Below are 23,185 nucleotides of genomic sequence, written 5' to 3'. Positions count from 1 at the left end.
GAGGGGAGGGAGAGGGAACTGGGATTGACATGTAAAACAAGCTATTTAAAATTAAAATAAAAAATGATAAAAAAATAAAATAAAATAAAAAGAATTTTGTTTTGAGATGGAGTCTCTTTAAATAGACCAGGCTGGCCTGGAACATCTGGCTCTACCTCCTGAGTGCCACCACTGCTCAGCTTATATATGCTTTGTTGTTGTTTTTTTGTTGTTTGTTTTGTTTTGTTTTCCAAGACAGGTTTTCTGCCTAGCTCTGAGGACCAACTGCCACACACCACCACCACTCAGATAAACATGTATTCTTTTTTTTTTTTTTTGGTTTTTCGAGACAGGGTTTCTCTGTGGCTTTGAAGGCTGTCCTGGAACTAGCTCTTGTAGACCAGGCTGGTCTTGAACTCACAGAGATCCGCCTGCCTCTGCCTCCCGAGTGCTGGGATTAAAGGCATGCGCCACCACCGCCCGGCTCAAACATGTATGCTTATTCCTCTCACCCTAACCTCTTCTACCTCCCTCCCGCATTCCCTTTCCCCACTTTTACACAAATATTACTTCTTGGGGAGGCCTCCCCTGGCCAGCAGACCTGGTAAGGTCACAGTGAGCACATGCGGCAGATTTCCTGTCTTTCTGAAGCACTGTCTCCACTGTCTGCTCAATCACTCTTCCTTGTCCCTGGAAGAGTGTCTGTTACCTCTCAGTTCAGGTGCCTGGGTCACCAGAGTGCATGGCTGGGGTGGGCAGGGGCGGATTGGTTTGCTGGACATGCAGACCATCTTATTTAGGACTTGATGGTTCAGAGCGGGCATGCCAAATGCTCCTGGATGACCACATGGTGCTAGATGTGAAGAACCGTTAGGTACACTGTGCACAGGAGGGCAGCGGCATGCTGCTCATATTCTGGAGAAGACATTTGAACTCTTGAGATCTCTGCACAATGAGGCTCACAGAGCGATACCGAATTTATTTGGAGGTTGGTGGGAACCACAGTGTTATGGCAGGACTGGCCAAGCACATAGAGTTTGACACTTATCACATGACACTTATCTCATGGGGGACAATCTGCAAGTTCCAGCCATGTCACCTCTGGGGACGAAAGCACAGGCAGGACTAATGGTTCCACCTACATCGTTTCTAAAGAGGAACTGCGTGACAGTAATGCAGTTTAGACCACCTGTATCCTGACCCCACAGCAGGCTAAAGTTTGAGGCAGCTCCAAGGAAACAAGGATAGGGTGAAGCCTCAGTCTGGGGGCTAGGCCAGCAACGGAGACAGCAGAACAGGATGCACATGCCATGACAGGCTTAGGAGATGCGGACCTCACTCAGCACACATCAAAGCAATGATCCATGCTGGCAGGGCCAACTGTCCCCTGGGGGACAGTTTAGATCAGACATCCCACTTTCAACTTCTTCCTCCAACTGTCAGGGTTCTTGATGTCACTGGGCACCTGTGTGTGCTGACTCCATCCTACCCACTCAGACATAAACTATTTACCTGCAATGTGACCTGAGGACCCAGAGTCTGGGGACTGGATGGGCCACAGAGGCTAGTGGAAGAGGGAGGAGAAGCCAAGGAGGATGCCAGCCATCCTTCTCCCTGAAGAGCCAGGAAGCCAAGGTGGGCAGCCCAGCCTCAGCCCCTCCCAGAGCCAGAACCACTCTAAGAAGCTAGCGGCACACGTCACGTGTCCACAGGCACTGCGGCTATATACATCTAAAGCCAGAGATAATGCAGAGTCCATAAACAATGGTTATGGGAATAAATACTTTTAACCTTTTTCTCTTATAAATATGCATTAGAACATTTGATAACATAAGCCAAGGGCTCTGGATTAACTTAAAATAAAAGCAGACTAGATCCTGCATGAACAGTCAGTCACTTAAAAGTCCCCATCCCTGTGTGCCTCAGTCCCGTGGCACCTTGAACTGGTCCTTCTCCCTGCGGATGGCCCTCATGGTGGTCACGGGGTCTGTCTCCCCAGCATGCTGCTGCACAGTCTTCTCCCTGCGTAGGTAAGATGTAAGAACAGGCTGTAGGCAGAGTCTAGGACATCCTCCTGCAGAAAAGTAGCTAGGGCTAAGCCAAACAGGTCCTACCAGCAATGTGCAAATGGAAGCCACCAACTCCATGCTGCCCACCCAGCCCAGAGTCCCAGAGCTTCAAGAGTCCTTAAAGAAGCTCTCCAAAAGCCCCCATCCCCATGGGTCATGGGTGCCCCACATCCTTGCCAAGAAAATCATATCCTCACATTTATGGGACAAAGTCTGCCTCTTGGGTACACCTAATAAAGTTGGGTTATGAGGGTCAGGTCCATCTGCCTCAGGATGGGTTAGCCTTGGCTCATTTCCTTGCTGGGGTGATCTAAATATCATAAAGCCTGAGCTACCAAGGGAGGTAAGGCCAAGAGAGCCCCGCCACAACCATCTTACTTCACTCTCATGAAGGGGTTATAGGTGAACTCTTCTGCCAGGGTTGATGGCACCGTGGGCTCTCCGATGGCATACTTCTCCTATAAAAGATGCCACTGTCACATAGGGACCAATGGGTCCTACCTTTCAAATATCTTAGTGAGCTTTAAACTCAAGTCTATCCTAGCAGGAAGAGCAAGAGAGCAGTAGTGCAGACAGGTGGTGTCTGGCTTCTGTGAACAAGGCTGAGCTCATGGGAGGACTAGCAGTCATCTCCAACTGTATCCCCGAGAGTAAACTCCTGCCTATGCTGTCTCTGAAGGGAAGGGCAAGTCCTGTCTTCCTTACTGTGAGATTTATGTTTCACACAGCACAAAGACAGCAAGGCCTTCCCAGCAAGAAAACTAACATGAGGAGCAGCGAGTGATTTGGGCTCTCAGCACAGGATGTAGAGGGCTCACCCCCCCAGGAGCTCCCACAAAGTGCCTGGAGAATGGCCAAGCAGTAGCATGCTAGAGGGCACTGGCCACCGCCTTGCATGGATAGCCTCACTCCTAAGCACCACAGACCATGGCAGAGACACTGTTAACACAGCTGAGTGAAAGGTGAGTCTATAAGCTAAGGAGTCTCCACACAGCTCTTGACTGGCTAACATGGAGGCCTCAGGGACAGAGCTGGAAGAGCAACCATAGACACCCACATGACCCTAACCCTCACCACCAGGGTGCAAAGCCCAGGGTTATGAAAGGCCAGTAGCACTGACGTTGGCTAGCAAAGCATCAGGAACTATAGGGTTTGAGAGGGAAAAACAAAACAAAACAGCAGGATCAAACTTTGAAAATCAGTTTAAGAGTTAAACATACATTTGGCTATGCAATCCAGCAATTCCACTTTTAAACATAAAGCCAGGGGGTAGAAAAGAAAAAGCATGAACAAGATGTACACAAGCATTCACAGCACCATTATTCATAACCAGGGAAGCACACCTAGGGTTCACCCACAGATAATGGTGAACTCCTGTAGTGAACCATGCACATAATACAGGACATACTCACAAATGCAACCAGCAGGGGAGAACTGAGGAAAATCATATGGTTCTGTCATGGAAGCCTCTAGATAATGGCAATTGATAGGGTCAGAAAACAGGACAATCCCCAATGGCAAGGTGCTAAAGGATCAGTAGTGCCTGGTGGGGGCGGAGGGGCACCAGAGAGAAGGCTCAGCAGTTGCTGCTCTTGCACAGGACAGAGGTTCAGTTCCCAGCACCCACATGGGAACTGTAACTCCAGATCGAGGGCTCTGATGCCCTCTTCTGGCCTCCATGGGCATTGGGCAGGCAGGTGATACACACAAGCACATGCAGGTAAAACACTCATACAAAAAATCAAAACAAACCTCTTTAAAAAGTGCCCTACAGGGAAGGGCGACTGTGCTCTAGCTTGAATATGGCAGAGATTATGTGGATGTGCAGTGTCACAGTTCATCTAATGAGAGGTTTTATTCAAGACATTCTCATGCATGTAAATCACCCTAAAAGTTCTGTTTGTCTGGTATTGTGAGGCTCTGGGTTTGATCCCCAGAGGAAATAAGGAAACAAAATAAGTTGCAGAATGGTATTATGGTATGGACTGTGTGCATGCAGTGTGAGCTTAATGTGAATGTTAAGTACATAATCAGGCATGAATTGGGGGGGCTGAAATACTTTTTGAGGTGGTTTTGATATGCTGCTCAGGCAGTTCTTGAACTTGCAACACTTCTACTTCAGCCTCTTAAGTAGGATTAGGTATGTGCTACCACACCTGACTCAGCATTTGAATTTTTTTGTTGTTTTGAGATAGTCTCATGTAGCTCAGGCTAGCTAAGAACACACAATATAGCTGAGACAGGCCTTGAACTCCTAACTCTTTGGCCTCATTTAGCCTCCCAAGCACTAAGACATGAATTTTTTGGTTTTGATTGTTTTTGAGACAGGGTCTTGCTGTGTAATCCTGGCTGGCATGGTACCCAGAATGTTTATGTGGCCTAATCTGGCCTCAAACTTGTAATTCTCCTGCCTCCCTCCCAAGTGTAGGGATTATAGGTCTGCTGAATTTTCTAGTATTACTTTGTAACCCCTTCCTGATTTGGACAGGATGCAGAGCAGGTATTTATCTTACACAACACAACGAAGCAGTGCCTCCTAAACTTGGCAGGAGGGAGCGGCACTGGCGCTCTCGGGTGTGCACGGTGCTCACCGACAGCAGCTGGGTGAGTCTGAGCAGCACAGCCTGCTGTCTAACGGGGCCCAGTCCATGGGGTGTGCTGTGGTAGCTCTGGTGCCGTCGTGGAGATAACCCTCAGATGATCTCCCTAATGACTGGGTGGCAGCAGAAGCAGGTTCCTCACAGAAGGTCCAACTGACTGGCGGCTCAGAATGTGGGAATAAGGCCGGTCCTGTGGCCTGAGTCTCTTATGCTAAGATGCCATGTCTACAGCCTACACTGGGCCCTCCAGTCAGAAGGACTTTACTGTAGTGGCCAGCACTGAGCTGGTGACACCCTGCTTCCACAGGCTCGGCAGATAGTATTGTGTCTACATCCAGGCCCTTAGAAAGTCACTGCACCATGATGACCCTCTAGGACATGCTCCAGGATTGGGTCCCACTCACCTTGGCCCAGGCCAGTTTCTCCTGAATGGCAGCATTGTCAGGTTCCACATGTCGTGCAAACTTAAGGTTGTTTATGGTGTATTCATGGCCACAGTAGACTTTCTGAAGAAAGAGCCAACACATGATCTCTAATTGATTACTCCACCCTTGTGAATCCTGAGGGTTCAGGACCATGTCATGTCTCAGCCTGAAATAACACCCCATACAGTGTGTGCAACTACAGGGTACTATAGGACCACACATGGATTAAGTACTAATAAAAACTGTTATGTGATGGCTTTGCCTACTTCTCCCCTCAGCTCAAAGGTGAGGCCAGCAAGGAGCCTACCACACAGAGACCAGCTGTGAAAGCAGAGACAGCTTCCTGGGCCTGAAGGGTGGGTCCAGCCTACAACACATCTGTCTCCTGGAGCATGTGGGGCCTTTGGGGAAGGAAGCACTGCCTACTGTGTCTGGAGGAAGCTGGCCCAAGACTTCGAGCAGTGCCTTGTACATCTCGTCAGCAGTTCCTTCATAGAACTTCCCACAGCCAGCAACAAACAGTGTGTCACCTAAAAAACATAATGGCGGTCCTTCAGGGCTAGCTCATACCCTGGCCTCCTGCACCTGGTACTAAGCCCCAAACTTACAAACAGGCACCAGAACACAACCCAAAGCCACCCACCACCATTAGACATCTTCACCCAACACGGCACAAGGCCATCCACAGCTCCCCATTCTGTCAGCCTCCAGTTTGAACCATAGCCACTAACTTACTATTTGGGCCTGAAACCCAGAGCCCCCAGACCCACTATCTACCCCAGTACAGATATCTACCATAGCTGACATCATCACAAACCTAGCCCGTTTCCCCCTTCTCAGCAGCCCTCCTGTATCCTCTCCTAGATCCCTGATGTCCCTTTCTCCTGGCATCCATGTTTCTGACGCTCTTTCCCTTTGTGGCTGGGAATACCTGAGGCAGCCCCTCCCTGATCCCCAGACTAACACTGCTTTTGGCCTCAGCCCAGTAGGACAACCTGGTCACTTCTGTTCCCTACACACCCTGGATTTTCCACTGTGGCTAGCCCACGTTAGTGGGTCCTCGTGGTGCTATTTACACCTTGACTGTCCCTTCCCAGGGTACCTGTCTCTGCTCCTGGGTATCCAGAGGGATCCCAAAACTGAAGTCCTAAACTCCCCCCTCATGAACACTTTCTTCCCGGGCTGTGCCAGAACTGCCACCTGCTGTCTCCCTGCCTATCTCACCTTAACAGCCTTATCCCATGCTACAGCCGCACAAGATGCCTGGCCCTTCCACCACACCCATCTCTCAGCTACACCACCTCCCCGCCCTGCTCCTGTCCCTTCAGGTCAGCTGGAGTGGCAGCTCACTCTAATTGCCTGCGCTACTAAACAAGTTTTCATTATTGGCCCTCACTGCCCATGCCAGCCTCCAGAGCATACCATGCAGTTATAAAATGACTTGAAGAAACCTCACACCACATGCCAGGTGCTGCCCACCAGCAGTCACAGAAAGTGCAGGACATCCTTCGGAACCCTCCATGATACACAGTACCTTCTACCTCCCAAGGCAGAGTCATGAGAGACTCAGCCTCAGGCTCAGCTGGGGCTCAGTGGTAGTACAGCATCTGCCTGACATACACAGGCCTTGGCTTCCATCCACAGCACTGTCAACGGGATGGGGCTGAATGCTTGCTTTACAAGCATCAGGACCTGAGCCAGATCCCCAGAACTCATGCAAAAACCCAGGCAGCCTCCATGGCAAAGTTCTAGGCTAAGAAGAGCAGACAGTGTTGTCCTGGTCTGCTTTCCTGTTGCTGTGAAACCAAATTAGAGAAGAACGGGTTTACTTCATCCTATTACCTCCATGAAGGGGAGGCGGGCAGGAGGCAGGAACTGAAGCAGAGACCATGGAGGATGCTGCTCCCTGCCTTTCTCAGCTTGCTTTCTTAAAGTACCCAGGCCACACCTGCCCAGGGTAGCACTGCCCACTGAAGACTAGTCCCCCCCCGTAGTTACTAGTCAAGAAAATGCCCTATAGATTTGCCAATCAGATGAAGGTGCTTTCTCAATTGAGGGTTTCTCTTCCCAGAAGAGTCTAATTTGTGTCAAGTTGACAAAAAATTAACCAGCACAGGTGTACCTGGGGCATGACATACAACACCCCCATCTCTCTCCCCTCCTCCAAGGCTGGCAGGTCCCGATGTGGCTTCCCACTATTAGCCCAAGGTAACCTGAAAAGCAGGCACCGCCATCTGCTCTCGCAGGCACTGACACAGACTTCTGCAGGGCACACAGCCATGCCAATAGGGAGGCCAACTGTGTCTACACCTCTGTTAACCTGGAGAGTCATAAGCTGAGGACATTGTGATTATCACCATCACACCACAGGAGTGCTGCATTCAGAAAAGCCTTACCAAAGCCACCAACCCCAGTGAGGACACATAGCAGAGATGTCCCGTTCCAGATTACAGCTGGAGCAGGTGGCGCCTCCGCTCTCAACTCAGAGAGTAAAGGTGAGCCCAACACAAAAAGGGTCCAAGGCCTGAGCATGAACCACACAATGCCACACAGGTCAGGGGTGCTGGTTCTCACCTGTAATTCCCCTCACTCTGGAGGCTAAGGCAGGAGGATGCCTACAAGCCCCAGGCCAGCCTGGGCAACAGAGACCCTGTCTGAATACAAGACAAAAACCCTGACTGGCATTCTGTAACGTGTTGAAAAACAAGCTCGGGTCCTGGGCAATTTCATGTTTCCCCCCTCAGCATTTCTCCAGGGTTTCTCCCATCTGAAAGTGCTGCTATGACCTCATTAGGACATGCTGGCCATCCTCCAGCCAGGCTCTGAGTCACCCCAGTGGCTATCATGGACAGCAACACTGCATCACAACTCTACAGAGCACTAGCCCTGGGCTCCCTGCCCAGCCCACGCCATCTGAGCGCTGCTGTCACAGGGTGTTCTGAATCACAGGCTCCTAATCAGCACCTGCACCATTTTTTTTTTTACTTGACAAGGGGAAAAGTCCTCTGAGTTCTGGACAAACCTTCCTGCACCGAGTGTGAACTACACATTGCCCCAGGCAGCCTCATCGTGTGAACCACCTGCTTCTAATCAGGCTTCTGGCTCTGCAGGTCACCCAGGCCAGGGCTGAGGGACTGCCTTGTGCTGGCCTAGCCCAGATCACAAGGCTCTCTGCAAGGCTGCAGGACCGATACTTGGAATCCCTGAGGCCTTCCTAAGCCAGCTTCTCTCCAACCCATGTCTATGTGTTGGTTGCTAGAGGGTGAGGGCTGAGGCTGCAGGGTGATGAACCCTGCAAATGGAGGCTGCCCCCTCAAACACCTGCTGCACATCCGGGCACACAGCAGCAGCTCAGGCTCAACTCACAGAGGCGTCTGCAGTCTGGGGTGCACATATCCCAGGCTCCATCCTGAGATGAGACATAGGCCTGCAAAAGGTGCAGTCCCTGCTAAAAAGTCTGGCAGGAAACACCTTGCTTCTCTCAGGGAGTTCTTTCTTCCTCACATAGCCAATGCCAAAGAGAGTCTTCAATAGACACACACCCTGCCCCCCGCCCCCGCCCCCCTCCTGGACTCACCTGTGAACACAGCAGAGGGCTCTGAGCTACCAGGCTTGCTCACAAAGTAACAGATGTGTCCTGAAGTATGGCAGGGCGTTGATAGACATTTGACACTGAGAGACCCCACCTGAAATAGAGGTGGCAGGATGAGCTCCGACCACCAGTAGCCTTTTTGGAACATCACGAGGGGCAACACTATGACCCTCCCCTTCATGACCGTAATACACTCTTTACAGGATCCACCTGCATTCTAGACACCTACAGAGCATCCCAGGACTTGTAGCCTCCAGGCATGGACAGGCCAAAGGATCGCTGCTAAGGTGCAGCAGCCCAGGTGCAAATGCTTCAGATGTGTTTGTTCAAGGATAAAACCAAAAGAGGCTTATTTTGCTTTTGCCTCCAGAATTGAGCCAAATCTAAACCAGGCATTTTCCCATAGAAGACACTTCTTTTCTGATCACCTCCCCACTCTTCACTTCAAGCGTTCAAACCTAAAGCTGACCCAGCAATGCAAACACTCCACAGATACAGTCAAGGCTTACACTCTTTCCACATCTGCACAGCCTCTCTCTGCTCTAGTTGCTCACATTCTGACTGGATTTCCTAAATACTGTAGCTGCATGTCCTAACAAAGGTGGATATCTCCACACACTGTCACATCCAAGAGACAGAAGGCTCCCAGAGGCCCTATTTAATTCTGCAGCTGACTCAGGCCCGCCCTGTGGTCTTCCCATGTCCAGTCACATTCTGATGCTGATTTTTCTCACTATGCTCGTTTTTTTGTTTTGTTTTGTTTCATTTGTTTTTTGAGACAGGATTTCTCTGTAGCTCTGATTGTCCTGAAATTCACTCTGTAGACCAGGATGACCTCAAACTCAGAGATCCGCCTGCCTCTGCCTCCTGAGTGCTGGGATGAATGGTGTGCGCCTCCACCACCGGCTTCACTATGATCTTAAGAGAAGACTGTTCAAGCAGTGCTGAGACAAGCCCCGGGGAGCCCCTTTTTCCAAATGATGCCTGAGGACCTAGCACCCTGGTCCAGCCTCCCTCAAGCTGTCAGCATGGCTCACTATGTACCTGCAGTGTGGAAAGGTGTGTGACTCTGTGAGTCAAGGCCCCAATGCGGTCATCGCCTCCGTAAACCTTCAGCCCAGGTTCCAGCTTCACCAGCTTCTCATTGCCACCAGCATGGTCCCTGGAAGGCAGACAGGAGGCCTGGGTGACCTCATGAGGTGGAGGGGCTGCTTGCTTGCCTTTAACCCCAGGTCAAATGGAATTTCCACTTTGCCTATATAATCTTCAGTACAAACAGGCAACCAGGAACCACTTTTTGCCTGCCATTTGGCAACACTGAAAACAACTTTCTCAGGTGTCCAGCATGCCCCTGAATATAGAAAGCAGATCACATAGAGATAGGGAGTCCCAGGCATGGTTCCCTCAACTTGGGGCACAGGAAATTACCTTCAGAGTTCCCACTTGACAGAAGCCTCACTTTTATTTATTTATTTATTTATTTATTTATTTATTTATTTATTTATTTTTTGGCCAGCCCGGCCTCGAACTCACAGAGATCCGCCTGCCTCTAGAAGCCTCACTCTTACCACACCTTCTGAGGTGAGGGTTTGGGCACCAAGGCAGGGTGTGATTTGGAAAATTCCCCCAGGTAATCCTAATGTACATCCCAATTTGGGTCAACACTATTGGGCTATTCTGGAAACTTCTAGAACTATGATACTGCCCATCTGAGGGAGATCTGCACACAGAGCACAGGACAGCCAGGGTGGTGGCACCTCCTAAAACTGGAGATTCCCACAGTTCCCCAGGGAGCCTTTTCTCCTTTTAAAAGAGAGCAGCAGAGGGCAGGGCCGTGGTACAGGCACACATACAATATATCACCACACTGTGGGTCACCTTCAGCTCAAGATAGGGATGGGAAACGCCTGTCCCATCAGTCCCTTGGCTACTTCACTCCATAGTCAAACGATCCATGGAGCAGCAGGGCTCTAAGATGACGGGGAGAAAGTGATCCGGCTCTCTGCTCCACTGCTTCCAGGACAGGGAGCACACGCAGCCCAGGTAGGCGCCATCACCTCATCACCTACCTTTTAAATATCACTACCAATAAGCAATAACACAACATATTCATCCTGTGAGCCACAGGCCATACCCATGGTGCAGCCTTGGGCTTGCCGATGACATAAACACGAGAAGGTGATAGAAAAAGCCAGAATTCTCCACATATTATTCAGGAAAGGGGCATCTGAAGTAGTAGTTACTGAAGTGGAAGAGAAAAAAAAGTGTGGAAAGTGTTTGATGGCTGTGAAGCAGACAACACCAGATCCCCAAAGGTGGAAATGTCAGCAGCCAGGAGCCCAGGAGAAGGAGCCTCAAAAAATAGAGCAGCCACAACGTGTAGCACAGGCCAAGACTAAGGTTAAATTCCCTGTCCCAGGTGCTGAAGTCTCACTCTGGCTCTCAGAGGCCTGGCTAAAGCAGCCACAAAGACAGTGACCAAGAGGCATGGCAGAGTCAGTGAAGTTCCCAGCTCTAACATGCCCAGGACAGGGTCCAAGAAAAAGGCTCTGACTTTCTTCGTGGAGATGTTTAGAAAAAAATTAAGAGCCTAGCAAACATTTCCTCTAGCTTTGAAGAGTCTTAAAAGATCCAAAAGATCCTAAAAACAAGTTCTAGGCCAGTTAGAGACCCTGGCTCAAAAACATAAAGAATAATAAAAGTCAGGATGAGGCTTTGGGAGAAACTATCCTAAAGCCCCCAATTCAAGGGCAGCCTTCATCACAGAGTGAAATTCCATCTCAAAACACTAAAATCAACCATACAACAAGAGCCAGTCATCACTTCTGGAAACAGCCACCTACCCCCAAAGTCAGGGTCTCACAGCCTGCAACTGACTAATATAGACCAGGTGAGCATTAAACTCACAGAGCGCCACCTGGCTCCATCTGCCCGTTCGTTTTCTTATTTTATTTGTTTGTTTAAGAAAATACTGATGCCTATCTACTCTTTTGTTTTGTTTTTTTTGGGACAGAGTTTCCCTATGTAGCTTTGGAGCCTGTCATAGAACTCTTTCTGTAGACCAGGCTGGCCTCAGACTCACAGAGATCCGCTCCCTCTGCCTCCCAAGTGCTGGGATTAAAAGTGTGCACCACCACCACCACCACAACCACCACCGCTGGGCCCTACGTACACTTTCTTCTCTGAATGATCTCAACATCACTTTTTCTGAGCCTAAGATATGTGAAGGCAGCCACCAGGGATCCTCCTGTGACCAGAGAAGCCTAGCTTTAAAGGGACAGCAGTGGACACTTGGACCTGAGGGTAATTAATGGCCCTATCCCCTCTGTTCCTCTTCACATGTCACAAATACCTTACCTGGAAGTTGCTGCATTAGTACAACCCAGAAGTCAATGGCCCAAGAGGAAGAAGGCAGGAGCCTTGGTGTGTTTTAGCATCCTTCCTTGCTCAAGGGTCTGCCTCTTCTATGTATAGTGACTTTCCCAGTAAATGGCAGGTCCCACCCACAGGTCCCACAGGTAGATTCACAGCCTGAGCACTTACCAGTGGTGGTGAGTGGTGAGCACTGTGGTCAGCTTTACACGGTGCTTTTTCACAGCTTCTATAACCTACAGGCATGGGGGAGGCAGAATAAAGGAACAGTCACACTCTGGTCCTGGTTCCCCTGCCTGCAGAGTGGGTGCCCAGCCCTCTTCCCACCTGATGACTTACCACACTCCAGACAACAGGCAGAAGCTTTTTTTTCTCTCCATCAATTTAACTGTTCCATCCCACCCATCACCTCCCTGAGCCTGGCCGGCTCTGACTGAGCAGAAACATGGAAGATGAGTAAGGTTTCAGGATTCACGAATGTCCAGGCACAGACGTTTAAAGGTGTGTCAGGCTGGCCACAGAGGCCTGTGGTTTCTCCTACCCTTCTCACTGTCCCATTTGCCAGTGGCTAGGCACAACTTTGTTTTGGATGAACTAACTTCCATTTAGCTTCCACAGAGCCAGAAGACCCTGTGGCTGTAACTCGTGGATGAAGGCCCGGGGCTGGGTGACAAGGCACAGGGAGCCAAGAAGAGCCACACACCTTCTGGGGTTGCACTGGGTCCACAATGGCAGCCTCCTTGGTGTCCTCATCAATGACCAGGTACATGTAGTTGTCAGTCAGGGCAGGCAGCAGCTCAACCTTCATCATGTGCTGCTCCACAGTCAGACTTTTCCTGAAATCTGTGTGATACAGAAAGATTCCCAGCAGGGCCTGACCTAAATAAACACATAGGAGGAACCTCAGTGTTCTGTGAGGACACCTTACCAAGACTTCAGAGCAGCCGCATCCCTTGCACCCAGTGGTTTGATCCCTGGCTTTCCCAAGCTCCTTTGAGAGAATATCATATTCTCTCAACCTTCAGGAAAGTGGAGTCTAAGTCAGCCCGTCTCACATACAGAATTATTGTTTTGGGTTTTTTGGGGGGAAGGTGTTTTTTAGGTATTGGAGGGTTTTGTTTTGTTTGGTTGTTTGCCTTTTTTTTTTAACTAGATCTCCCTCTATATGCCTATCCAGCCCAAAACTCGCCTTAAATTCAGCAATCCTGCTGGGTGTTGTTAGCATACACCTTTAATCCCAGCACTAGGGAGACAGAGGCAGGCCGTTCTCTGTGAGAGTTCAACACCAGCCTGGTCTACAGAGTGAGTTCCAGGACAGGCTCCAAAGCAATCCTTCTGTCTCAGCCTCTTTTTTTTTGCAGTGGAAGAGATAGAACCCTAGGGACTCATGCATGCAAGGCAAGTGAACCACATTCAAGTTAGACTTGGGATCTTGCTATTTCTTTTCAAGAGTTCTTACAGGCTTTCCTGCCTGCCTGTGGTGTGACTCAAACCTAAGGACGGCAGAGCAAGGCACCACAGCATGGCTGCTCACCCTCCAGGCACGGCCTCTGCACTGACAAGAGCTCAGCTCTCTGAACTTACAACCCTTCTCAGGCCTCCACCCAGATGAGAAAACAGGGTTTTATATTAAATGGCCAGAATATTGGAAAATACACATAGTGCCAGCTCCTGAAAATAAGAAACTGGATGTCTGAGACTCAAGGATGAAGGACACAGAACAATTATTCAAGCGAGGACTGTCTTGCTGTGCACCAAGGAGGTATTGAGCGAGGGTCCAAGGGCAAAGGTATACTCTACTCCACCAGTCAACAGATGCCAAAATATTTTCAGCAGTAAACTCTCATTCGACCTGAAAATGCATGGGGCTGCCAAAAATGTTTTCTGTCTTGGCTTTAAAGAGGGAAAAGCCACAAAAGGTGGCAGAAGACAATGGCATTCTGACTCTCTCAGGAATATAGAAAACAACAGTTTTGACCCTGTGGTAAATAATACTATCAACTCTAATAACCATGGCCAGCAAAACTGACCAAATGGTACTGTTTGTTTTGTGGTGCCTCGGGTGCCTAGGAAAGGAAGTGTTCTGTCACTGTGCTAAACCCTGGTTACCCATTTCTCCTTTTTGGCACAACAGCTGGACATTTTCCAGAACCTTCTCTCTCTTCATATTCAGCAAAACAAACATTTCTGTTAGATGGAGCTTCTGTAATATTTGAACTCCCTAAGACCTGGCACTGTCCAAGCCCATGGAGGAGGGCAGAAGGGTGAAAACAGGTGAATATGAGCCCATTCATGTATTTCCTGGCAGAACACTGCAAACACTGCATAGCTAAATAATATATAATTATTAGTGCTCAACCCACTCTAGGTACCAAGAAAGCCTGATGGTAACCTGGAGAAAATGCAATAACTCCTGAATAATGCATTCACCGACTGAAGGCACCTCCAGAAACCTTCTTCCTAGCTACACCTAGCCTGACACTGCCCAGAGGATGCTCCCAGATCCTTAGTTTGCAACTAGGGACATTTTGCTTGAGTCGAGGTCACAGACCTGTAGCCTGTTGTTTAAGACCAAATCCACAGACATATCTTATTTTGCTCATAACATTCTTTAAAACTCAAGACTTTCAGAGAGTTGCCTCTTCTCACAGGGCGGGTTTCTGCGGCACCAAATGCTGAGCTTCGGACTCCTACAAGCGGCACTGCCCAGCAGTAACTGTACCCTCGCCTAGGTTTTAAACAGCCTTTAGCAGCGACACTAAGGGGTATTCCTTAACTAGAGAGACATGTACTTCTGGGATTCTCAACGAACCGGCTTCTTTCTCAGTAAAGATGGACCACGCACTTTGAATCACGATTGCTTCCAAGTTCCCGGCGAGCTGGACTCAGGCCGACCAGCTTCGGGACGCTGGCAACCCACGGTCGCCACATCAGATGGACGCCAAGAGGAAAAGCAGCTGGCTCTGAAACTGAGGTCGCGACCCTAGAATAGGAGTCCGACTCCGGCCGGGTGGGAGCAGATGCCCGCCCTTCACCCCGGGCCACGGACCCTGCCAGCGCCGCTCGCCTATGCCAGCAGCCTGCGCCACGGCCATCAACACACCTGGCCCCGCTTCTCGCCCGCCCGACGGCGCTCAGCACCTGCGCCCGGCGACAGCTCGGGCTCGCCCAACCGACGTCCGGCCTGCCGGCCCCGGGCCGCGCCGCGACAGCGCCCAGACACACTTACCCAGATCGCGGCGCGCGCAGGCGATTCCCAGCGCTGACAGTCTCCAGAGGCACCGCGGCCCGCGACCCAGCACCATGACCCACCGGGTGCACAGCCGGGTGGCGGAGTTCGCAACTCCAGCGTCGTGGGCATCAACACTGGCGTTGGCGCCTGCAACCAATCAGTGCCCTCCTCGCACTACTCCCCACCAACCAGCTCTGGCCTTTAACAAAACGCCGCGCCCTCAATCCAACAGTGCCCGCCCCGAGAGCTCACAGCCAACCAGTGTCTGTTTCGAGCCGCCGCCCCTAGCCAATCAGCAGCTCCTGCCCAAAATGTTCCCTACCCTGCCCTGGCAGCCTTGGCTGGGACACCGGGTCTGGAAGTAGGCGTAGGCGGTGAAGGGAGGCTGAGCATACTCCTCCTCGTCTCTTCGGGCCGGTTGCCCGCGCGCAGAGACCTTTAGCTGACCTCAGCGTCCAGCTACTGCGCAAGAACGAGCGGGCTGCTCCGGCCTGAACAGCGTCCTAAGGCGGCGTGTCCCCACGAGGCCGCCGTAGTCCCGGGAGTCCACGGTCACGTGACACAAGGTTGTACCATGGCTTCCCCCAAGCCACTGTCTCGCTTTTGGGAGTGGGGCAAAAATATCGTGTGCGTGGGGAGGAACTACGCAGACCACGTCAAGGAGATGCGCAGCGCGGTGCTAAGCGAGCCTGTGCTTTTCTTGAAACCGTCCACCGCGTACGCTCCCGAGGGCTCACCGGTGTTAATGCCCGCTTATTGCCGGAACCTGCACCACGAGGTAGAGTTGGGAGTGCTCTTGGGCAAGCGTGGTCAAGCCGTCCCCGAGGCCGCCGCCATGGACTACGTGGCCGGCTACGCCCTGTGCCTGGACATGACTGCCAGAGATGTGCAGGAAGAGTGCAAGAAGAAGGGACTGCCCTGGACCCTGGCCAAGAGCTTCACGGCCTCCTGCCCTGTCAGCGCCTTCGTGCCCAAGGAGAAGATCCCGGACCCTCATGCCCTAAGACTGTGGCTCAAGGTCAACGGTGAGCTCAGGCAGGAGGGCAAAACATCGTCCATGATCTTTTCCATCCCCTACATCATCAGCTACGTTTCCAAGATAATGACCTTGGAAGAAGGAGACCTTATCTTGACTGGGACTCCAAAGGGAGTTGGGCCAGTTAAAGAAAATGATGAGATCGAGGCTGGAATAGACGGGGTGGTTAGTATGAGGTTCAAGGTGGAAAGGTCAGCAAACTGAGTGTTTAGCTAAATGACAATCTTAATGAAAATCTAAAAATTAAGTCATTAGAAAAGAACTGGGATGGAAATGGGAATGACCAAGAGGAGATGTGTTAAACTAAACTCTGAGAAGTTGTAGTTTTTCTTTAAATCATTCTGAAGCTTATAGCTCTGGACTTAAGAACTGCAAAAGAAAGTAATCCGTTAATGATATTAACCTTTAAGAAAGCTGCTTACACAGAGCACTCCAGTTGATTCTTACTAGGGAAAACACTTCATCCCAAAATCAGATAAAAGTTTTGTTAATCGAGCAATTGGTGAAGTTCTGCCCTGTTTACTTTGGATATATAGATATAGGGTTGTGGCTTCTGAGTTTGGGAGGTAATTTTGAAATTGTTTGCCAAATAAACACCATTTCTTGTGTGATGTAAAAGTGTACTGTCTTTCCCAGTGGGGGAGGAGTACTTCTTTCTCTGGGACTTCAGACTTCGGCCTTTGGCTCCAGAGCACGGTGCTATCACTTATTAACTAAGGGAACCCGTACCTCACATCAGTCAAAGAAATAGGCCCTAGGAGACTGACCGGCTGGAAATGCTGCAGTTGCTCTTGCCTGCACCCTTCCCTGATTTAAAAAAAGCCTGTCAGGATGCACAGCTGGACTTTCAGGACCCAGTGTTCTGCAATTGTGCAGAGGCCTCTGCTATGCGCATACATAGTCTGCTGGCCCCTTTCAGAAGGCCTGTTACATCTCCAGGGATTTATCAGTATGCTAGGCATCATGTCAACCATAGTTCATTCCATGTTCCTGTGCATTTTGTGTTGTAGCAAAGCTGTGAAATTGGTATTGTTATCCCAGTCATCCTGATGACAGTGTAGACTTAGAACCTATGGCCAAGTTGTAAGGAAATTGTCACAAGCTCAGAACCTTATATTTTGACCACACCATAGGTAGTGTCATATAAGTAGGTCTGTAAGAAAATTTAAACACTTAGGTATTCTGTGAGCCCAAGGCCTAATTATGATTATGAAGCCCCATAATGATATTTGTTTAATAAATATATGTTTTTTTGTTTGTTTGTTTTTCAAGACAGGGTTTTTCTGTGTAGCTTTGTAGACCAGGCTGGTCTCAAACTCACAGAGATCCACCTGCCTTTGCCTCCCGAGTGCTGGGAGTAAAGGTGTTCACCACCATTGCCTGGCCCAAGATTTTTTTTTTTTGACAGTCTCATAGCTCAGGTTGACCTGGAACTCATGATACACCTGACCTAATTTTTATCTTTCAGTAGTTTTATCTAATTACTTAGCAGTCAATGTTTAATACAAATGAGTTAGGAATTTTAGATACTAAAAAGGAATGAAGCACCTTAAGGTTGGTCTACCCAGAGACAGCCAAAGTTAAACATTTGGTACAAATTCTTCCAAATCTGTAAATGAATATTATTTTAAATGGAATTTGCTTCCACATACTTTTTTTTTCCAGATGGGGTTTCTCTGTGTAACTGTCCTGGATGTTCTGGAATTCATTTTGTAGACTAGGCTTCAAACTCACAGATCTGCCTATCTCTGCCTTCCAACCTCTGGGAGTCACTACTGCCCCGACCTTTTTTTTTAGACAGGGTCTCACTGTGTAGCTCAGTCTTGCTTGTACCTCATGATCTCCTGAGTGCTGCTAAAATAATAGGTATGTGCCACCACCATACACTTTTCTAACCTGGTTTTACACTGGCTGTGGTGACTTCCACATCAGTCAGTACCTTCTGCAATATGATTCTCATCCATTATGAAAGACTCTAGGTCAGTCTTCTGGTTTTAGACATTAGGATTTGCTGGTAAAATCAGCACATTGTTAATTCCTGATTCTTCTGGCTGGATTCCTGAAGTCAAACAGTGAGCTCAAAGGGTATACCTGCCCATATTGAAAATGCACTGTTATTCTAGCCAGCAAGTACAAGGTTCAGCAGAGAAACATCTACCAAGTTGACAGACCAATGAAGCAACCTGCAGGTACAAGCTAGTGCCAAGAATGTACAGTGCCCAAGGGTCAGTGTCCACCAAACAAGGAATGAGCTTTGTCACAAACATCTGACATCAGCATTACAGATATAGCACACAAAGTCCTTGGACACAAGAAGACAGATCAGGCACCATTGTGACCTCTAAAGGGATGACACCATTTGGCAAGCTAAGCAATAGTGTAGAGACCACCTCGAATGACCATTTCTGATAGTGAACTTGATGTCTGTAACCATCCTGGAGCCTTAATCCAGTGACTGAAGCAGAGGCAAACACCCACAGTTAACACTGAACTGAACCCAAGGAACCCAGTGACAGAGAGAGAGGAGCAATGAGCAAATTGGCAAAGAATGGGCTGGCAAAACCAGCAGAGACAGCTGATCCGAACAGGGGAGAGCTCTTGGACCCCAGACCGACAGCGGGGAGGCCACCATGGGACCCATCCAGACCCCCTGAATATGAGAGTCAATGAGAAGGCCTGGGCTACCTATGGGGTCCTGAGCAGTGGATCAGTGTTTATCCCTCGAATACTAACAGACATCGTGTGTCCATAACACAAAGAGGGTTGCTCTCTCTGCCTGGACTCTTAGGGAAGTGCCTGGACCCTACTCTGAGTGAAATGATAGACTCTAGATATCCCCTATGCGGAAGGAATTGGCAATAGGGTGGGAGAATGGGGGTATGGTGGGGGAGTGCAGGAGGAGGGGAGGGAGAGGGAACTGGGATTGACATGTAAAACAAGCTATTTAAAATAAAATAATAATAAAAAAAAACTGGCCGGGCGTTGGTGGCGCACGCCTTTAATCCCAGCACTCGGGAGGCAGAGGCAGGGGGATCACTGTGAGTTCGAGACCAGCCTGGTCTACTGAGTAAGTTCCAGGACAGGCTCCAAAACAATACAGAGAAACCCTGTCTCAAAAGACAAAAAACAAAACAAACAAACAAACAAAAAACTGGATCCAGTTCCCACAAACCCTGAGCTGCTAAAATCACAGGAACTCTCACACCTAGAAGATACATCTTCCATCAACTTATTTTTAATACATATAATCTATGAAAAAGTTGAAGGATTCACCCAATGAAGTCAAATTGCCCTTCAGTAGATTCAACAATGTAATTTTCAAAGGTGGAGAGATGATTCAGAGGTCCAAGTCCCATCCCCAGCATCCATATGGTTGCTGACAACTTTCTGTAAAACTCTAGCCCAAGAGAATCAGATACCCTGTTATCTCCTCTGGCGCTACATTCATTGTGCACAGACAAAGGCAGGCAAAACACCCATACACATAAAACAAAAATTTAAAACAAAAAATTGCTGGCAAGTCATCGTGGTGCATGCCTTTAATCCCAGCACTTGGGAGGCAGTGTGGTCTACATAGTGTGATTCAGAACAGCCAAGAATACTTAAACTGTCTCAAAACAAAAACATTTTTTCATAATGTTACTCTATGCAGAATGTCTTGACATTTGTTACAGTGTTTTTTTTTTAATGTATTAAAGCACACACCTTTAATTCCAGCACTCAAGAGTCAGAGGCAGGTGACTCTCTGAGTTCAAGGCCTGCCTGGTCTACATAGGGAGTTCCAGGCTATCCAGAGCTACATAGTGAGACCCTGTCTCAAAAAATAATAAAAATTCCATTGGGTATCTATAAAAAGTGAGCATTAGGCCAGGCCCAGTTGCACAGGCCCTGTAATTCCAGTTAATTCATGAGCCTAAGACAGGAGGATAGCAAGTTCAAGATCTGAGCTACAGAGTGAGCATACAGCTAGCCTGTTCAATTTAGTGAGACTCTGTCTCAAAATACAAAGTTGAAAAAGAAAAACGGGAAAATGAGGGAGAGGACTGCTGGGAATTTACTTAGTAATGAGGTGCTTGCTTGAGATCATGGGTTCCATCCCTGCATCATATAAACAGAAAATACCTAGCACTCAGGAGGTAGAGGCAGGAGGATCAGGAGTTCAAATTCCTCCTTGGCTGCATACTGAATTCAAGGCCAGACAACAACATGAGACCCTGTGTCACTATATATATATATATATATATATATATATATATATATATATATATATATCTGTGATAAACTTCTTGCTGTCTGCATTATGTATAAATCTCTAGGTTCCTTCCCCAGTACTGGAGGGGGGAAAAGTATCATATATTCACTTAATGTGTTATGAACATCTTTTCAGGCTAGTGAACACAGGTATGCATACTCATCTAATTATTTTTAATTGGTATATCTTCTTCAATCATATGTCCCAGAAGCAGAGCATAAAATGGGGATTGTTGTCCAGGTAAGCTTTTGAAGGGGTGCTCTCAGAAGCATAGTGAAGGAACTAGAAAGGGCAGAGAGCAACACCTACAAAGCAGGTGGGAGAGAACTGGATTGAAACTCAGTGGTCAGATGACTCCAACTGGAGAGAACACTAAAGTAGTCTGCAGGGTCAGGGTGCACTCTCCCTGCTTCAGGGCCTCATCATGCATCACTATTCCTTACAGAATAGGAGATCTCTGCACATTTGAAATTAATGGGAGCCAGGTGTGGGCCAGCATTCTTCACAGGCTTAGTTTCTGATGCTTAAACTGTTAGACACAAGGCAAGGACTAGTTTTCAAACACAACATTGAACATTTTGGGGGGGGGTTCGAGACAGGGTTTCTCTGTGTAGTTTTGGAGGCTGCCCTGGAACTCTCTCTGTAGACCAGGCTATCTTCAAATTCACAGAGATCCACCTGCCTCTGCCTCGTGAGTGCTGGGACTAAAGGAATGCACCACTACTTCCCAGCTAAGTTTTGTCTGTTTTAAAGGGAAATGGAAATGTAATTCTGAGTGTCCTGCAGGCCTCAGGGAGCTATACAGGAGAGGTGGAAAGATGGTAAAAGCCAGAGGGGATGGATGACACCAAGGAAAGTGTCTTAAAAACAGCAGGACTGATGCAAATGTGAACTCACAGTGTTGTCAGTGTGCACGGGCCATCTCAGGTTCAAGTCAGACAGTGTCCCAGTGCTAAGACGGGGAAGTGGACACAAACTCCTGTCCATAACCAAGAACCTCTCTGGAGAATTGCCGCACTAGAGAATTAACAGAACACCTAAAAGCTCTAGAACAAAAAGAAGCAAACTCACCCAGGAGGAGTAGATGCCAGGAAATAATCAAATTGAGAGCTGAAATCAATAAAGTAGAAACAAAGAAAACAATACAAAGAATCAATGAAACAAAGAGTTGGTTGTTTGAGAAAATCAACAAGATAGACAAACCTTTATCAAACCTAACCAAAAGACAGAGAACATGCTAATTAGCAAAATCAGAAATGAAAAAGGGGACATAACAGACACTGGGGAAATCCAAAGAATCATCAGGTCATACTTTGAAAACCTGTACTCCACTAAGTTGGAAAATCTAAAGGAAATGGATGATTTTCTGGATAGATATCACTTAACCAAAATTAAATCAAGAACCGATAAACAATTTAAACAGATCTATAACCCAGCAATTCCACTCTTAGGTGTAAACCCAAAAGATGTACACTCATACAATAAGGACATCTGCTCAACTATGTTCATAGCAGCATTATTTGTAATAGCCAGAACCTGGAAGCAGCGTAGATTCTCCTCAGCTGATGAGTGGATAGAGAAAATGTGGTACATTTACACAATAGAGTACTACTCAGCAGAAAAAAATGGAATCTTGAAATTTGCAGGCATATGTATGGCACTAGAAGAAACCATCCTGAGTTGAGGTAACCCAGTCACGAAAAGACAAACATGGTATGTACTCATTCATATATGGATTTTAGACATGGAGCAGGGCATTGCCAGCCTACAATCCCACCACCAGAGAGCTGGGAAGCAAGGAGGACCCTAAGAGAGATATGCATGGTCACCCAGAGAAGGGTTATGGGACGAGATCTCCTAATTGGATTGGGAGGGGGGAGGACAGAATGAGATGTGAGAAACAGAGGGGGAAACTAGGAGGGGAGAGGAGGACATGGGAGAGCAGGAAGGTTGAGCCAGGGTAAGAATAGAGGAGAGGGGCTGGAGAAATGGCTCAGCAGTTAAGAGCACTGGCTGTTCTTCCAGAGGACCCAGGTTCAATTCCCAGCACCCACATGGCAGTTTACAGCTGTCTGTGACCCTGAGACTTGACACTCTCACACAGACATACATGCAGGCAAAATACCAATGAAGATGAAATAAAAATGTTAAAAAAAAAGAATAGAGAAGGATGAGAGATACCATAATAGAGGGAGCCATTATAAGTTGGAGGAGAGATCTGGCACTAGTGAGATATTCACAGATCTACAAGAATGACACCAACTGGCACTAAGGCTACCTTAAATGCCCTCCCATGATAATGAGATTGATGACTACCTTATATGCCATTCTAGAACCCTCATCCAGTGGCTGACGGAAGCAGAGGCAAACACCCACAGCTAAAAACCAAATTGAACTCCTGGAACCCAGGTGCAAAGAGGAGTGATGAGCAAAGGAATCAAGATCCAACTGGTGAAACCCACAGAGGCAGCTGACCTAAACAAGAGGGAATACATGGACTCCAGACTGATAACTGAGTGGCCAACATGGGACTGATCCAGACCCCCACCCTGTGCCCCAAACCTGGGTGTCAGAGAAGAGACCTCAGAAATCTGTGGGACCTTGGAGAGTAGAACAGTATTTATTCCT

At 48.4% G+C, this 23,185-nt stretch overlaps 2 protein-coding genes across 4 annotated transcripts; one reads left to right on the top strand and one right to left on the bottom strand.

Annotated features, from left to right (window-relative positions):
• Nucleotides 1-938: 938 nt before the first annotated feature.
• On the bottom strand, nt 939-15,422 carry Hagh (hydroxyacylglutathione hydrolase). Of its 3 annotated transcripts, none has more exons than XM_005081592.4 (9): nt 15,267-15,422; nt 12,741-12,916; nt 12,209-12,273; nt 9,710-9,827; nt 8,651-8,759; nt 5,500-5,603; nt 5,053-5,154; nt 2,427-2,506; nt 939-2,001 (listed from the first exon to the last, which is right to left on the bottom strand). In XM_005081592.4, the coding sequence occupies exons 1-9, from the start codon at nt 15,340-15,342 to the stop codon at nt 1,902-1,904; spliced, it is 930 nt and encodes a 309-aa protein (XP_005081649.1). In that variant the 5' UTR covers nt 15,343-15,422; the 3' UTR covers nt 939-1,901. The 3 variants fall into 3 exon arrangements, with proteins under 3 accessions (XP_005081649.1, XP_012977162.1, XP_040604218.1); XM_013121708.3 differs by having other exon boundaries at nt 12,741-12,880; nt 15,267-15,416; XM_040748284.1 differs by lacking the exon at nt 15,267-15,422 and adding an exon at nt 15,141-15,228.
• Nucleotides 15,423-15,557: 135 nt separating this feature from the next.
• Nucleotides 15,558-16,916, top strand: Fahd1 (fumarylacetoacetate hydrolase domain containing 1). The gene has a single exon (XM_005081727.4). It carries the CDS (start codon nt 15,844-15,846, stop codon nt 16,507-16,509), a length of 666 nt encoding a protein of 221 aa, XP_005081784.2. The 5' UTR covers nt 15,558-15,843; the 3' UTR covers nt 16,510-16,916.
• Nucleotides 16,917-23,185: the final 6,269 nt, after the last annotated feature.

Source organism: Mesocricetus auratus, unplaced genomic scaffold, assembly GCF_017639785.1.
Source record: "Mesocricetus auratus isolate SY011 unplaced genomic scaffold, BCM_Maur_2.0 Super-Scaffold_100007, whole genome shotgun sequence".
In the NCBI taxonomy this organism is placed as follows: domain Eukaryota; kingdom Metazoa; phylum Chordata; class Mammalia; order Rodentia; family Cricetidae; genus Mesocricetus; species Mesocricetus auratus.
The sequence above is the reverse complement of the archived record's forward strand: the minus strand, read 5'-3'. Positions and strand labels throughout refer to the sequence as shown.